General features: G+C 55.4%; 1 protein-coding gene across 3 annotated transcripts; it reads right to left on the bottom strand.

Moving 5' to 3' along the window:
- Positions 1-677: 677 nt before the first annotated feature.
- On the bottom strand, positions 678-13,420 carry LOC122194001 (double-stranded RNA-specific adenosine deaminase-like). 3 transcript variants are annotated; one of them, XM_042894911.1, is made up of 16 exons: positions 13,236-13,420; positions 10,188-11,689; positions 8,020-8,206; positions 7,782-7,939; positions 7,256-7,397; positions 6,894-7,102; positions 6,505-6,661; positions 5,429-5,600; positions 4,811-4,904; positions 3,412-3,537; positions 3,180-3,313; positions 2,819-3,001; positions 2,299-2,411; positions 1,693-1,820; positions 1,181-1,434; positions 678-913 (listed from the first exon to the last, which is right to left on the bottom strand). In XM_042894911.1, the coding sequence occupies exons 2-15, from the start codon at positions 11,606-11,608 to the stop codon at positions 1,194-1,196; spliced, it is 3,465 nt and encodes a 1,154-aa protein (XP_042750845.1). In that variant the 5' UTR covers positions 11,609-11,689; positions 13,236-13,420; the 3' UTR covers positions 678-913; positions 1,181-1,193. The 3 variants fall into 3 exon arrangements, with proteins under 3 accessions (XP_042750845.1, XP_042750844.1, XP_042750846.1); XM_042894910.1 differs by having other exon boundaries at positions 678-1,434; XM_042894912.1 differs by having other exon boundaries at positions 678-1,434; positions 10,188-11,692.
- Between the last annotated feature and the right edge of the window lie 2,507 nt (positions 13,421-15,927).

Here is a 15,927-nt window from a genome sequence, read left to right on the forward strand (position 1 = left end):
GCACTGAAATCCTGAGAGCTTCACCCTGACAGCAGCACCCTGCCTGGTCCGTGTGTCCCAATGCTGCTTCCCAGTTCTGGGTGCAGCCCAAATCCTGCTCTGTCCCCAATTAACAGGGACCCACGAGTCCCAGGGGGAGCCCAGGGAGCCCCCAGCATCCCAACAGAGCACCCCCAGCAGCAGGACAGGGAAGCGGCCAGGCTGCTCTTCCTTGCTTTCCTGCTGCTTCCCATCCCACACCCGGATGCTGGAGCTGTCACTGTCACCCTGTTCAATGAGGAGGAAGGAGGCTGAGCGCTGCCCTGCAGCCCTGAGCCCTCCTGGGCATTTCTCACCTTCCACAAGAGCGCTTTTGCTTGACGTTGTGTTGAGCTCAGACGTAAGAGCAGCACACGGCCTCACCTGCAGCCTCCCAGCAGGAAAGCAACGTGATTTCCCCAACCCAGAGAGGAGCAGCCCTGTCCCAGAGACAAGGAGGAGGTGGGAGAACTCTGCCCAGGGCTCAAATTCTGCTCCCAAAACCCCTGGTTAAGGCAAGAAGCTTCGTCCACCATTACCACAGCTCAGTGCTTAGCAAACAACAACAACTCATTTCTGTTGTTTGTGAGCCCTCGGCTCCACATCCAGGGTTCCCTTTCAGTCCTGAGCACTTCACACAGCCATGGAGCAGAGCCAGGTTAACAATACCTAAAATTTATTAACAAGGAATGCACTGCTGGCAGCTGTGCAGAGCTCAGTCTGTGTCCCAGCCCAGCCAAGCTGCCAGCCACCAAACAGCAGGGAGAACACGAGACATAAAACAGCCTGCCAGCTTTCTCCAAAGAGAGAACCTGCCCCGAAATCTGCCCGAGGGAGCTGCAGCACATGGTCCAAATGTCTCAGGGCTGCGGTCCCTTCTGGTTTCTTGTGCCTTCTTTTTTTTTTTAAAAAAACAAAAAAACCAAAAACAAACAGAGATGAGAACATGAAAAGCAAACAAACTCAGGCTGCCCTAGCTTAAAATTAAAAAGAGACAACGATTCTCATGCGTGGTTTAAAAGAGGACTGGGAGGAACAGGAGCAGAGAGAAAAGGCAGCCAAGGCCTACAGAGGAAACTGCTGCAACTACTGGTTGCACCTCAAGAGGAAAGTGGGGAAAGATGGACCCATACACCCTGCACACGCTCACCCACACACCCACCCAGGGCAGCTGGTTATGCATCAGAGATGGAGAAGCTGTCCTCCTCCTGTGGTTTGCAGATCCAGCTGCCGTAGCCCATCTCCTCCAGCGCACCGAAGAAGCACTGCTTGGCTTGCTGGTACTGCACGGCTGCTTCCTTTGCTTCTGAGTACACCGAGAGCTTCTGCAGCTCTTTGCAATCAGTCTTGGCACATAACTGGCGGAACAGGGCAAAGGTTTTCCTCTTGGACACACGAGACACCTCCAGCTTCGGGCTGAGAAGGAAGAAAAAGGCAACGGTGAAAGACATGACACAGAGCACAGGACTCGGGACAACCCCGTGGCAGAGGCCCATGAGATCCCCCAGGGCTCTGCTGCAGAGCCTGGGCACAATCTGTTCTGCTTCAAGAGCTCTGCATCGAGTCAGCTTGAAATCCCCCTCCCCACAGCAGATACTGCAATGCTTGCTGTAAGAATACGACTGACCCCATCTCCCCGGACAGAAAAGCAGCATCAGGAAAAGCTCTCCTTACCCGTCTACTTTCCCTTTTGTGCCATCCAACACTTCCACTTTGCTTTCATCAGCAAGGCACCAGTTCACTGAAGACTCCTTTGTCTTGCCCGTCTGCCTGGCAGAGTCGTACACGCTGACTCGTCCAACCTGCAGCCACAGAGGGAAGGGGGGGGGTTCCCAACACCATGAGATGGGGGTAAGAGGGTGACCTGGGCACACAGCAGCCACCAGCCCTGCACTCAGCTACGGCCTTTGCTTTCCATCCCTGATGCTCGGTGCTCTGCGTGTTAAAACCTCAGCTACCCCACGCTGAAGGTCCTCCACTGGTGCTCCTTTCGGGAGGCGGTGGTGCTGGGTCTGATCTCACCTGAGAGAAGTGAAATCTGAGGAGTTTCCAACCCTTGCACTCAGCTCAGCCGAATTCCTGAGGTGAAGAAGCCACTATTTGCTGCTAAAATGAAGGCTAGGAGAGTAACCTCGGTCTGCATTTCCCCAGGAAGCCATGGACACAGGGAGATGGGACGCACTGCTCTACTGGCCACCAGCTGACACCCCTACAGGGACCTCAGTGAGAATGAAGGGCTGAGGTGGAAGAGAAGATGGGAACACAGAGAGGAGCACAGACCTTCGGGTGGTTGATACAATACGGAGCCTGGAGCCTCTTCTGCAGCACATCCCCATCCCTCACCATGCGGCAGCAGATTGCTCTTGTCAGGTGGCCCTGGCTGTACAGGTAACCTATGAAGGCACAAATGAAGGCATCAGAGAACACGCAGGTAACAGACGAGCCCTGAGAATGACAGCATTAAAAGCTGGCAGCCACAGGGATCAGCAGCAGCGAGTTCACTGCTGCACACCCCTAGGTGGAAGCTTATGGTTTGTACGTGCCCTTAGCGACGCAAGCTTTGTCTCACCCTCACAAGCACCTTCTAAAATCAAGAATCCTGGAGGAAAACCTCACACCACCCACTACCTACAACCCGCAAACTCCAAAACAGAGCAGCTCTGCCAAGATTGACGTTTCAGACTCTTACTCCTGCAGTCTCCACACTGGGAGGGGGGGTCACTCGGCACTGCAGCTCACTGCACGGAGGAGCAGCGCAGCACAGCCGTCCCAACCCAGAAAGGGACGATGAGTCTCGTACCAAGAGTAACAGAGCTGAGGTACACCGGCTCGATGAAGTGTGACAGCAGTGCTCCTTGCAAGCCCAGCACGTTCCAACGTAAGATTTTGTCACTGCAGGACATGGTGCGCAACCTCTCCCCGTGCTGGATCCCATCCCACGTCGGCACAATGTCACTCGACTCCACAGGAATGGTGCCTTCCCCTGTGTGAGCAAGGAAAGCTCCCCTGTCAGGGCTCAGACACTCGTTCCCTTTGTTTCTTGCCTGCTTCAAATCCCACCACGGCACCACAGAGAGCGAGGGAAGGAGGCCTGGAGCTCCAGGATGGCTCAGAACAGAGGACTGCAGCTACCCAGCACACAGGGAGCAAACTGCACTCACCATTCTCCACTTTGGTCCGCAGCTTGCCTTGCTTGGGGTTCTCAAAGAGGGGTTGATGCTCTGCCTGCCCCTCCACGCTCGCCTGGTCGCTGCAGGACTTATCAAAGAGCGCTCCATCTCCACAAGGTGCTGTGCTAGAAGTGAAATGCTCCTCAGGTTACAGCCGGGTCACAGAGAGCTGCCAGGGCTGGAGGTGCTGCACTGCTCACCCCCTGCATCAGCCCACACCAACCTGATGTAGAGGTGGAAGGTGATGTTGCTTTTTATTTTGAGTCTCCTCCCTCCCGCTGGCTCAAAAATGCTCTCTTCTGGAGAAGGTTTACAGGGGTCGTACTTCATCAGCTCACTATAGAGAAACCTGAGAACAGGAAGAACGCATCAAAAGGGGCTTTGCTCCTCAAGACAAAATGCACATCGATCCACACACTGCCCAGGCCCTGGACAAGCAGGGTCCCAAGCTCTGCCTCCATCAAACCAAGGACAGAAGCCAGTGAATGGCACGTGACACCATAGAGAGGCATGGAACAGAGCAGATTTCCAACCAGGCAGCTGACAGGCAATAACAGATACGCGTTGTGTTGGGTAAGCAGACAGAAGCACTGGCAGAGGGGAGAAAGGAGGCTGGCTGGCTCAGCTCTGCTGTTTGTATGCATCTGATCTGAGCTGTGAAGAAGACTTCAAGGTTGTTAACCTAGCACCTTTAGTCAGCACCGAGTCTGCACGCAGAGTAAAGAGCCCCAGAGGCAGCTGAACACGAGCAGCATTATCAGCACGACCCCACGATCTGTTTACATTGACTGGGTCTTTCATGGCTGCTGCTGGCCGGGAGCAGAGGAAAACCCTGAGGTCTCCAACACACCGTCAAGGACTGAAGAACAACTGCAGCTTCACAGAGACCCCTCAAGAAGAGCGTGGGCAGGAGAGGGGAAGCTCACTGCTGTCATCTCTGACAGGCTCTGCTGTGCCAGAGCAGCCCAGCAGCTACAGCTGTCAAGATTAATAGCTCAGACAGACGGTAAGCAAGAGTTCAGCCCTCTGATTTCACAGCCTGCTGAGGGCCGACCCTCAACACCTTCCAGAGCTGAGGATGGCACAGAGGGCACACGACAGCTTTACAAAAGCAGCTTGCTTTGCTGCTGCTCGTAACTGGGAGGGCAGGCAATTATCGAGGCTCGCCCAATCGCGCCTCACTTCAGCTCTCGAGAAGCTCTGAATGCTTTTACAGATAAGAGAACAATCGGGCAGTTTGGTTTGGGAAAAAGCTTTCCCAGCTGATGCAAAGGGATTTGTCACTTATCAGCACACGCCTTCTGCACCCACAAGTGCCACCAAAGGATCTGGGCTGCAAAATCCCCCCCGCGCTGCCTTGGGAGCGCTGTGCTCAGACCAGAGCCGTGCTTTGCGTGCTCTGCACCACGCTTTCTTTTCAGCGCAGCAGAAGTGGCCCTCGGGCTCTTGGCAAGTCTCCAGTTTGGTCCTAATTTGGGTACAGTTCAGGCGTGGCCCTTCCTTATCACAAACAACATCCCTCTTTTTAACAGCACCATGGGTAAACTGGTGTTAAAGCAGTGCAGGAACCGCCGCGGCTACAGCCCTTGGCAGGCACAGCCCTGGGCTTCCCCCCTTCTCACCTCACAAAGCCTCTGCGAGAAATGATTTCTGCATGGCAGTCGTTCACTGTCTCCCCCTTCAAGCTCAGCTCTTCTCCTTTCACACACCGATTACCTGAGGGGAAAAATAAGAGAGAAACGGAAGGCTTGTCTCGCTCAAAGCCACGACAGGAGCCTCGCAGAAAGATTTCATCGCACCAAGTTTTACTTCCCTGGGCTCCTGAGCAGCACCTACCTCCCAGGTTATCACCTTGACCCAGGGAGGAAAAGAAGGGACAGAGAGCCCACACTGCTCCACGGACAGCAGAGACTCTGACTGCCACACTTTTAAGGCAGCGTCCCTCCAAGCCTCAGCGCTTTTCAGCTGTGACTAAGAGGGGAACCTGCGCTATCTGAAGGAGCCCACGCTCCGATGCACACAGCAGCACACAGCAACGCAAGCAAAGATTAAGAGCAATACAGCTGAAGGTGTGATCACTTTGTTCTTTCTCTCCACCTAAATCACTTGTGACACCATGTGAGCCCTGGGAGCGTTGCTTGCCCTTCCGAAGCCTCCAGCAGCAGCCGTTCCCTGCTTGGAGCTGATGGGGAACCCAGTGGGGGACTCAGAGCACAGCTCGTGCTGGAAGCAGCCCATACCTGTCCCGATGCTGACCACCATTCCCAAGTCCTGGTCTCCCTTCCGCATGATGATGGCAGCCAGGATCTTCCTCCCAAGCAGGCTGTGCTGGATGCAAGCAGTCAGAGCGTTGAAGCGCTGGTGGCTCAGCATGGCCATCTGGTCGTGGAGGGTGCTGCCCCTCACGGGGAGCTGCAGGGCAGGGAAGAAAAAAGAGCTCAGGCAGCAGCTAACCCAAAACACAGCTAAGCAAGCAGAAGGCAGGAACGCACAGAACACGGACTGCAGGCAGAGCCATTCGGGGCTGAACACACGGAGGGCTGGGTGAGGATCTTTGGGGTATGTCTGGGAAAGCCTCTCCAGCGCTCCGAGCTCTGCTCCAAGCACATCATTAGGTGCAGCAAGCTGCCTGCCTGGCAGAGAGCTAAACGAGCTGAGGGACGGCCTCCTGAGACTGCCAGGGGGAACCCCAGTGCAAAGCAACAAAACCCAGCCTCGTCTGTTTTCCCAGAGACTCAGCCAAGGCTGAGCTTTGCAGGAATTCCTCCTCTGGCTGCTTGTTAGGAGACTGCACCTGCAACTGCCTCCTCTATCACCGCCCCCCACCACATCCTCCCTGATGGATTTGCTATTTAGAGCCACAGCTGCCCAATTGGGAATGCAGCTTTGGAGAGATCACCAAACTCAAAGTGAGATTTCAGGTTTGGGATTTCCATCCTGACTCAGCCAGAGCTCCACTTGTGTCTGATGCTCTTTCCGAGCTGATGCAATTTTCAGTCTAGTATGAAGGCATTCGGAATGGATTCTTTCCTTTTTTTTTTTAGATCAGAATAAAAATGAAAGCATTCCTGTACCACCACAGGAAAACACTTCAGCAGCTCATGGAAGTATCAGAGCATAACGAAGCCCTGAAGCAGACACCAGAAGGAGCGAAGAGCGCGGCTGCGCCCGGGGGAAATATGCAGCCCATTTTAGCAGAGCCTCAGCTCATCTACACCTTCAGAGAACAACCATCTGGGGCATTTTTCTGCTGGACTGAGCAGCAGCAGAGACAGAGGGCAACAAAAGCAGACCCAGTCTTAGAGCTGGACGTTACCTCTGTGATGCTCATCCCTCCCAGGCGCTCTGCTTTCTCCGTTTCGCCAATCAGAACGCGGAGCGCTGCGTCAGCTGCCTCCTGCTTGCCCTGCTTCTTACTGTGTGCAGTTACAGCTGGGAACCAGCGGCCTCCAACCTTCGCCTGATAGACAAACCTGTAAAGACAGCAGAGCATTTGAGAGCTGAAGAAACCCTTCGGTTTCAGGCTGGTTTTGAATCTCTCAGCGCAGAGAAGAGCAGAGTGCAGGCGGTGGATCCTCAGCAGGTTTGGCAGAGGCAGCAGCACAGCCTGTTGTCAGCTCAAAGCACACGATGGATTTTACATTCTCTACTCCAGGACAACAGCAACAAGGCAAGATTTCCACCCGGAGAGACGCAGCCACTTACTTTGGGTCGTGGGGAGGTCCTGTCTGGTCAATGAGCTTGAACTCTGCAGCAAAGCCATTGGAGCGGGCGTATTCCAGCAGGCCGCTGATCGGATTGACGTTGAGGTATTTGATGAGCTCCCCAACACCCTTTGCTTTCACTGCTTTGGGTTCATCAGGAACGACCATCTGCAGAGCACAGCTGTGTTCACCCTGGGGCTTTGCAACGGGCTGGAAGACAGTTGGACAGGACAGGGCTGTTAAACACCAACGGCACTGCAGGCTTCTGCAAAGCCCTGCCAGAGTCACAACGTGAAATGCGAGACATAAAGGGGGAATGCGACACAACAAAACAGCTGGGTGTCACAAAGAAGCTCCCTGTACCTGTTCAGGTGGGACACGTGGCGCCGACTCTCCAGAAAGAATCTTCACAGCAACCTCTGCTGCCATTTGCTTTGCTCCCTTCTTGCTGTTTCCTACCACAGCAGGGAAAATTTGGTCACCCATTTTCACACAGTAGCTGAACCTGACAGGACATCATAGCATACAAAGAGCGTTAAGCACACACATCTCAGTCTGCTTATTATCCCTTTCTCCCTGTTCAACTTTAAATCCTTCTGCATTATCTCCAGTTTGAATCTACCACCACGGCCTCAAGCTGGAAATCCCAGAGCAGTGCTACCAGGTAGGGCACAGGACTAGAAGCTGTTCTTGGTACAGCAGAGCATCCCTGCTCTGAGAAAAGGCATTCTTTTAGTTTCCTTCTGGAGACAGACGTTGTGGAGGAGCCATGCCCACACTCCTCACTAACAGGTCAGGTCAGGAGGAGCACAGGAGCGCTCTGAACAGCAAGGTGTTAAGGGAAGGAAGGGCCTCCATCCTCCCCAGGGCTGACAGCAGCACGCCGTACCTGGGATCGTGAGATGGGCCATCCTGAGACAGCAGCAGGAATTCAATCGTGTTCCCAGACTTCTGCCCATACTCCATTAGCACGCTGATGGGGTGCTTCCCAGGGAGCAGGTTCAGCTGAGCCGGAGCAGGCGACAGCTCTGGCTCTGAATGCGAAGGCTGCAATAAGAAAATTGAAGAGATGGGTTTCACGACGAGCACCGTTTGACCAAACTCAAAAAGAAGATGACAAGATTCACCTGTTCCAGCTCAGAGCTGTCAGACACAAATGGTATTTCACTGTTCAGTCCGTCGCTATATCCATTCTCTGCTTCCTGCATCAGGACCTTCATGGCATTAGCTGCTGCCTCCTGTTTAGCAAGTTTTTTGCTCCCTGCTTCTGCTGGTGGGAATGGGCGCCCATTAATCAATGCCTGGAACTTAAACCTTTGAAAGAAAACCAAGAGACAAAAATCAGCAGGGTAAATCAAGAGGCAAAGCCGTGGTGCTCTCACTGCAAGTGTTTGCTCTTGGAAGTCGATGAGAGCGAGCAGGCAGCTCCAGGCTGAGAGCAAACCTTTTGCTGCCATGAGCAGAAAGGAGAGCTCTGTGTCTGTGTCTCACTTCACAGCATCCTCCAGAGCTGCTTAGGAGAGATGCAGCAGCTCTAGATTTCGTTCTGCAAGAAAGGGACGAGCTGCCTTGTTCTGCAAGCCACAGAGACAGCTGGAAAGATGCAACAACCCCTTGCAAAGAGCAGCTCGGTCGCATCCGATCGGATGCCCCATCCCTGCAGGCATTCAAGGCCAGGTTGGAGGTGGCTCTGGGCAGCCTGGGCTGCTGGTTGGTGACCCTGCACACAGCAGGGGGTTGAAACGAGATGAGCACCGTGGGTTTTTTTTTCAACCCAGGCCATTCTATGACTCTATGATCTCCTGCGCAGGGAAGCAGGAAGTCTGAGAGCAGCCCACGCTGCTCTGCCTGCACCTCATCTGGGCTCTTCTGTCCCTCTGGCACTTTCCTTGAATCCCAGCAGTGCTGTGAGCCACCCAATGCATCCACAGCAGCTCAGGAGGGGCTGCCTCACAGACACCTCTCATGTTTGGTTGTTTTTCCAGCTACGCAGCTCCTCTCCTGCTCTCCAGCCCTGTGCTTCCAGAAAAAAAAAAAGGGGTCACACAGCATCCAGAGATGGGCTGAATCATAGAATCATCGAATCACCAAGGCTGGAAAAGACCTCCAAGCTCATCCAGTCCAACCGTTCCCCCATTCCCAACACTGAACCACGGCCCTCAACACCACATCCAGCCTTTCCTTCAACACCCCCAGGCTCGGTGCCTCCCCCACCTCCCTGGGCATCCATTGCAGTGCTGACCACCTTTCTGACCAGCAATACTTCCTCATGTCCAGCCTGAATCTCCCCTGCCGTAGCTTGAAGCCATTCCCTCTGCTCCTATCACTGATGACACGAGAGCAGAGGCCGACCCCCAGCTCACTGCAGCCTCCCTTCATGCAGCCATAGAGAGCAGTGAGGTCCCCCCTGAGCTCCTCTCCTCCATGCTGAACATTCCCAGCTCCTTCAGCCTCTCCTCATCAGCCCTGTGCTCCAGACCCCTCACCATTTCATTGCCCTCCTTTAACACGTTCCAGGGCCTCAATGCCTTTCTTGCAGTGAGGGGCCCAAAACTGGACGCAGCACTCGAGGTGCGGCCTCACCAGTGCTGAATAGAGGGGAGATGGATCCATTCCACCTCCCCTTACAAAAAAGACCTGGGACTCTGCCTTCAGAAATTAGGCCAATTTTCCTGTCTAGCGACTCTATTGACGTGTTCCAGTGTGGCACATACACACTTTTCACCATCTCGCTCAGGAACAGCCACAATTCAGCAGTCGAGGTGGGACTCGAGGGGGTTGGACTCGATGATCTCTGGAGGTCCCTTCCAACCCCTACAATTCTGTGTGATTCTGTGATTCTGTGACCCCAGAGACTGACTCCACACAGCACAGCATCATGCTGCACTCCAACCTTCCACACCACACAGACACCACGGGTGGGTTCACCTCATTTAACCCAAACTCGCTGCTCTCAGCTGCTTTGTTTGGGGCTTCCTTCGTGCCTGCATCTGGATAAGTCAGAGGTACCCCAGAAATGCCAGTTTTACTCTCTCAATATAACCAAAATTGAAAGCCAAAGGACCAAATCAGACAGGGCATTTAGCAGAAGAGATGAATTCTACTTCTGTGTGGGGTTACCACAGCAAAGCTGGGGTTAAAACGTAGCCTAGCTGATTCGTGCTTAAATACAGAAATGAATCAGCCCAAACCACAGCAAACATCAACAAGAAGCCTTTTGGGACAACACCAGAGTGAAGCTGCTTGAAGTTAGCTGAAACAAAAAGAGCTCAGGGATGTCAGCAAGCATTCTTACCGTGGCTCGTGAGAGGGCCCACTCTGCTCCAGCATGGTGAACTCACAGTGCTGGTAGGTAAACTGGGAGTATTCGGTGAGGCCACTCACTGGGTTCTTCTCCTGGCACGCCAGCAGCTTCTCCACGGGCGTGCATGGGAAGACAGTGTTAAACTGAGCAGCGTAGCTGGGGGAAGACTGGGAGTGCATGATGGATTCTGACCCGTCCGACTGCTTGGTGATAGTGTTCAGATAATCTGGGATATCATCCGAAGCCCACCTGCCGTTTTCAGAGCTATCGTAGCTGCTGAAGCCAGAAAATAAGGGCTTGGAGTCCTCAGACGTGGCTGCTTCCCTGCCAGCAGCATCGCTCCGAACGCTTTGCTCTGACGGCTGCTGCCCATCTCCCACGCTTTGCTCCGCTGCTGTCGTTGCTGGTGAAGCTGCAGCCACCTCCTGCAGAGCTGGAGGCACAGGAGGAGGCTGCACAGCCGGCTCTGGTGCAGGATCTGCTGGTGCTGCAGTGGCCTTCAGCCTCATCTCCATCCGCTCACGCTTCCTGCTCGTCAGGGACCATCGCGGAGGGCTGGAGTTCTGCTTGCGGACATCTCCCAGCTTCTCCAAAGCACTGAGAAAGGAATTCACATCCTTTGCTCTGGAAAATCCAATATTTCTGGCAAGGTTGATGGCCGTCGTGTCCGCCACGCTGAACAAGAAGTTGCAGATTTTGTCCTTGGTCTCAGCCATGGTGGGATTGGGGTCTCTCACACAAGCTGCACTCCTCTCCTCTCTGCTCTCAGGAGCCGGGTCTGTGCTCCCCACCCCGTGCTCAGGAGGGTTTCCTTCTCCCTCCGTGTTTGGGTTGGCAATCCTCCACAGCGGCGGCGTCCCAACAATTCTGTGCACTTTGCCTTCCCTGAGGAGCTGATACAAAACACGATTGACCTCCTTCTTCTGAGTTTTAAGCTTACGTACAAGATCGTGGACCGTACGAGTCTCTCCCTCCCGGAGCTGCCCTAAAATACTCAGAATTTCTTGTTCCAAGCTCTGCCCAGCAAGAGACAGTCTCTGTAAATTCAGTCTGATGGCAGACGAATCTCTTTGCAAGTCCTCCTGAGGGTGATAATGAGGAAAGGGACGATGTGGGGGTGTTTCTACCTGCTGCTTGCTGGAGAACCTATGCCATCCTGCTTTGCCACAGCCACCCTGCTCTCTCCCTGCAGGAGCAGCAGCCTGCCATCCTCCAGCACGCAGCTTGCTGTACGACTGCGGTCTCTGAATTAAGCAGACATCACCATCCTGCTCTGCTAGGTGCCAAGAGGATTCCCAATTCGTTTTCTGTGAGGTCTGGGGGCAGTTAAAGAAAGCTGGGCGAGTGTTGGAGCAGTTATGCTTTGCTCGGGTGAGGTGTGAGCCTTTGCCTCGAGCAGTGCCTCTGCTCATAGCGCACTGCTTGAGCACACGTTTGTGTCCAGGCTGCCTGCACACCAGGAGCAGCGATTCTCTCCAGCTCTCAGTGGATACCTGCTGGGAAGACACACAAAAAAAGAACCCGACAAGGATTAAAAACCCAATCGCACAATTATATGCTTCCAGAGGTGCAGTCTGAACAGCCTCCATGCTACTGAGACGTGTCCTGCCAAGCCTTCCTGCTTTCCACTGACATTAAATTATTCATGTGAGCACAACTGGCAAATTACACCTGCCCAGGTCAGAACCCAGCAGCCAGGAACCCTGGGTGAGGTTAACAAGAAGACAGCTTTAAAAGAAAGCGATACACTGCTCTCATTGGGCTGAACATCAACCCAGCTGCACAGGCTGTCTGAATTTTGGTGATACCTTCTGGCACCACTGGGTGATTCCAAGTCATGAGCAAGTTTCACTTCTGTGTCCGCAGGGAGGCAAGAACCTCAAGTCTGCTTTTTGCAGCTTGAGAGGCAAAGGGAGGAGGTGAGGCAGCTCAACGTGGCGCAGAACAGAGCTGCAAGAGCCTCACGGTGGATTTAAGATTTGCAGCTGAAGTCCGAAACCCCAAATTCCCCCTTAGTTTGTGGACTGCACACGACCTACAGAGGTAAAGCATCACACTGCAGAAGTAAAGCGATATCCTACAGAGAAATCGGATAGGTGAGCACTTTGTAATGCCATGAAGGTGCTTTGGGATGGCAGCCCGAGTTTCACTCGCACCCTGAGGGCTGTGCCAACCCCTGGGCTGCAGCTCTGAGCTTTTAAAGTGTTGCTTAAAGAGAAGCAGTCACGCACAGGGCATATCATAGCCCTCCTACACTCAGCAATGCGTAATTTCTGTCGGGCTCCTTCCCTGGGACCCCCACATCACCCAGCATTGGAAAACTCTTTGCAAAGAAAGCCCTCCGACTTCGCAAAGTGCTGCAGCACTGAAGGGTGATGTGACAGAGAGAAAAGGAGGAGGAATGCCCCATCCCTGGAGGCATTCATGGCCAGGCTGGATGTGGCTCTGGGCAGCTTGGTCTGGTGGTTGGAGACCCTGCACACAGCAGGGCGTTGGAATGGATGGTCATTGTGGTCCTCTGGCAACCCAGGCCATTCTATGAGTCCGTAATTCTATGGCTTCTTATGGCACCCTGTGGATCCTCTGGGCAGCCTGGTCTGGTGGTTTGTGACCCTGCACATAGCAGGGGGTTGAAACGAGATGAGCATTGTGGTCCTTTTTAACCCAGGCCATTCTAGGATTCTATGATGATTCTATGATTATGGTACCCTATGGATCCCTATGGCACCCTATGGATCCCTGTGGCACCCTCTGGGTTCTCTGGGCAGCCTGGTCTGGTGTTGGTGACCCTGCCCACAGCAGAGGGTTGGAGCTGATGATCATTGTGCTCCTTTTCAACCCAGGCCGTTCTACGATCGGTTCTATGAAAGAAGGGAGGCTTTACACGGAGCGCTCGGTTCCCAAAGCAGCAGAGCACGTTCAGCTCACTGCTCCTTAATCACACCGAGCACCGATTCCGGCCGTGTTCCCAAAACGCGGCTCCTTTCGCTTCAAAGAAGCACCGAGCGTCGGGGGGCAGCGCTTCCCATCACGCGTTACCTGCGCTCCGGTCTGCGTCCGGATGGCCAAACCGAATCGCCGGAGGCGGTACCGGTCCCGGGGTACCCCGTAAGATGGCTGCCGATCCTTTCGCTTTCGGTTCCGTCCCCGCAACCGTTCTCTCCGCCCCGCCCGGGGGCGGGCAGCGCTGGAACGCGGCGCCGTGCCCGAAACTGTTGGGGAGGAGGGGAAGGGAGGAGCGCGGCCGTGCTGGAGGCGGCGCGGAGCAGCGGACCCGGGGAGGGATTCCGGTCCGGTCCCGGAACCACCGTGCGCGTCTCCGAGCGCCGCCGCGGCCACGAGACGAAAATTCTCTTTATCCTCCGTATTCACGCACCGCGGAGGCACAGCCCCGCATCCCGCCGTCCCGTCCCCATGCCCCCACCGCCCACCACAGAGCTCCGGGTGCCTCCCGGTACGCCGTGCCCTGCCCCCCCCCTCCCCCTTTCCGCTCCTTCTTACCGCCGCCGCCGGCGCCGCTGAGGGCGCGCCATGATGACGTCATCGATCTACGCCGCGCGGTGTCGCAGCCGCCATCTTCCTTCAGGGCACGGCGCGAAGGCTGCGTTCGGGCAGGGCAACGCATGGCGGCGGGGGGGCAGCCTAGGCCGCTTCCATACGGAGGACACCGCTCCAATCCCCGGATCCTCCATTCCCCACCCCCGGGCGCCGCTTGTTGCTGTGGGCGCGGCCGCGCGAGGCCTCACTCTACACGTGCCTGCTACCGCGCATGCGCCCTGTGATAGCCGTGATGCGCATGCGCCTGAGCGCTGCCGGGCGGGCGCATGCGCAATACGCGGTGCACACGTGCCGGGTGGGCGTCGGGTCTGGTCGGTGGGGGTCTTCATTGCCCCAGCTGCCCCCCTGGGCTCTGTGACTGCTACAGTTCCTCCGGCCCCAGGGTCTCCGTTGTTCTCTGGGCCTCCAACTCCCCCTTCCCCGTTCTCCTGTGTTCCCCCAAAGCCCCCCGGGGTTTCCCCTTTCCCTAAACTCTCCCCACAGCCGATGGGGCTCACTCACCTTCTGTGTGCCCCACCCCTAGCAGACCCTTCATTTCTCATAGGGCCCCACTGCACCCCATGGGGCTTCGCTGTTCCTTGCGGTCCCCCACCCCCAATTTTTCCCATTTCAATTCATCTTATGCAGCGTGGAGCTGCCCCCTCCCCCAGCCAAGCTGCAGCCCCCATTCTCTGCACCATTTTCCAGGAGCACTACAACGTTGGGCCCCCCCCCGGGGGGGGGGGCGGGGGGGGGGGGGGGGGGCCGCCGGGGTCACCCCCCCCTACCTCCCCATTAAACCCATTAGAGCTCTCCAGCACAGAGCAGCCTGTTCCCGTCTGCTGCTCACTGTGTGCCATCTGCCAGCGAGACAGAGCTGGGAGCCCCACGTCGCACTGTGCGCCCACGGGGAGCCCCACGTCTCTGTGTGAGCACCCACGGGAGCCCCCAGCCCCTCAGCTTCCCCTCTGCTGGGGGTGGGCAGGGGCTGAGGGTGCTTTATAGGGGCTCTACGGGGACCTGAAGACACGGGGATGTGGCCTCATAGGGATGGGGCTGATGGGGGGACCTATGGGGCAAACAGGGGGACCTATGGGGCTGCTTTCCCCTGTCATCAAAATGAGGCTGGAATTACTGCAGGCAGTCAGGTGCAGGACCCAACCCAGGATTGCTCATGTTTGGGGGTGGTTTTATGAAGCTGATTTTGCTGGGGGTTTTTTTGGTTGATTTTTTTTTTTTTTAATTATTATTTTTCAATAGGTGTACCTGTCTTGCAAAACAAAATCCTCTCCTCCAGCCCCAATTCCCATTTCCTAGGAGGATTCGTGATTGCACAAACCCCCCCCACACACACTGCAGGGTCGGGCGCTGCCAGCCTGAGCACGCAGCGTCTCACACTCCATACACAGCCTTCAATCTGCTCTTTTTTTTTCTCTTCTTTTTTTAATTGCTGGTGATCGTTCTCAGCCTATAACCCAACCTCCGTGAACGTGATTCATCCCTGCAGCTCTTAGGGCAGAGCAGAGGATTCAAATCCCCGCACGGCTGCACCGTGGAACAACCGAAGCAACGGAGCCTTGCATCCCTGAGAATCACAGCCCCTCCATCAGCATTCATTCTGCATCCTATGGAACAGGCTGCCCAAGGAGGCTGTGGATGCCCCAGCCCTGCAGGCATTGGAGGCCAGGCTGGATGTGGCTCTGGGTAGCCTGGGCTGCTGGTTGGGGACCTGCACACAGCAGGGGGTTGGAACTGATGGTCACTGTGGTCCTTTTCAACCCAGGCCATTCTATGAGTCAATGATTCTGTGGGTCCCTATAGCACCCTACAGGTCCCTATGGCACCCTATGGGTTCTCTGAGCAGCCTGGGCTGCTGGTTGGAGACCCTGCACACAGCAGAGGGTTGGACCTGATGGCCGCTGTGCTCCTTTGCAACCCAGGCCATTCTATGAGTCAATGATTCTGTGGGTCCCTATGGCGCCCCATGGGTCCCTATGGCACCCTATGGATCCTTATGGCATCCCATGGGTTTTCTGGGCAGCCTGGTGTGGTGGTTGGCGACCCTGCACATAGCAAGGGGTTGGAGCTGATGATCACTGTGGTCCTTTTCAACCCAGGCCATTCTGGGATTCTATGATTCTACGACTTGTGGAGGCTTGGGCAAGCTCCAGCTCGTCTCCATAGGAACGCAGTG

Source organism: Lagopus leucura, unplaced genomic scaffold, assembly GCF_019238085.1.
Source record: "Lagopus leucura isolate 7727_CA_CO unplaced genomic scaffold, USGS_WTPT01 60273-0_obj-0_obj, whole genome shotgun sequence".
NCBI classification, from domain to species: domain Eukaryota; kingdom Metazoa; phylum Chordata; class Aves; order Galliformes; family Phasianidae; genus Lagopus; species Lagopus leucura.

Bases quoted from the DNA above. Each gene is read 5' to 3' on its own strand.
- LOC122194001 (XM_042894911.1), bottom strand. From the start codon at position 11,608: ATGAGCAGAGGCACTGCTCGAGGCAAAGGCTCACACCTCACCCGAGCA. The intron at 5,601-6,504 runs GTAACGTCCAGC...CCTGCCCTGCAG, and splicing joins GAGGGATGAGCATCACAGAG to CTCCCCGTGAGGGGCAGCAC. The intron at 4,905-5,428 runs GTATGGGCTGCT...TTTTCCCCTCAG, and splicing joins GGTGGTCAGCATCGGGACAG to GTAATCGGTGTGTGAAAGGA.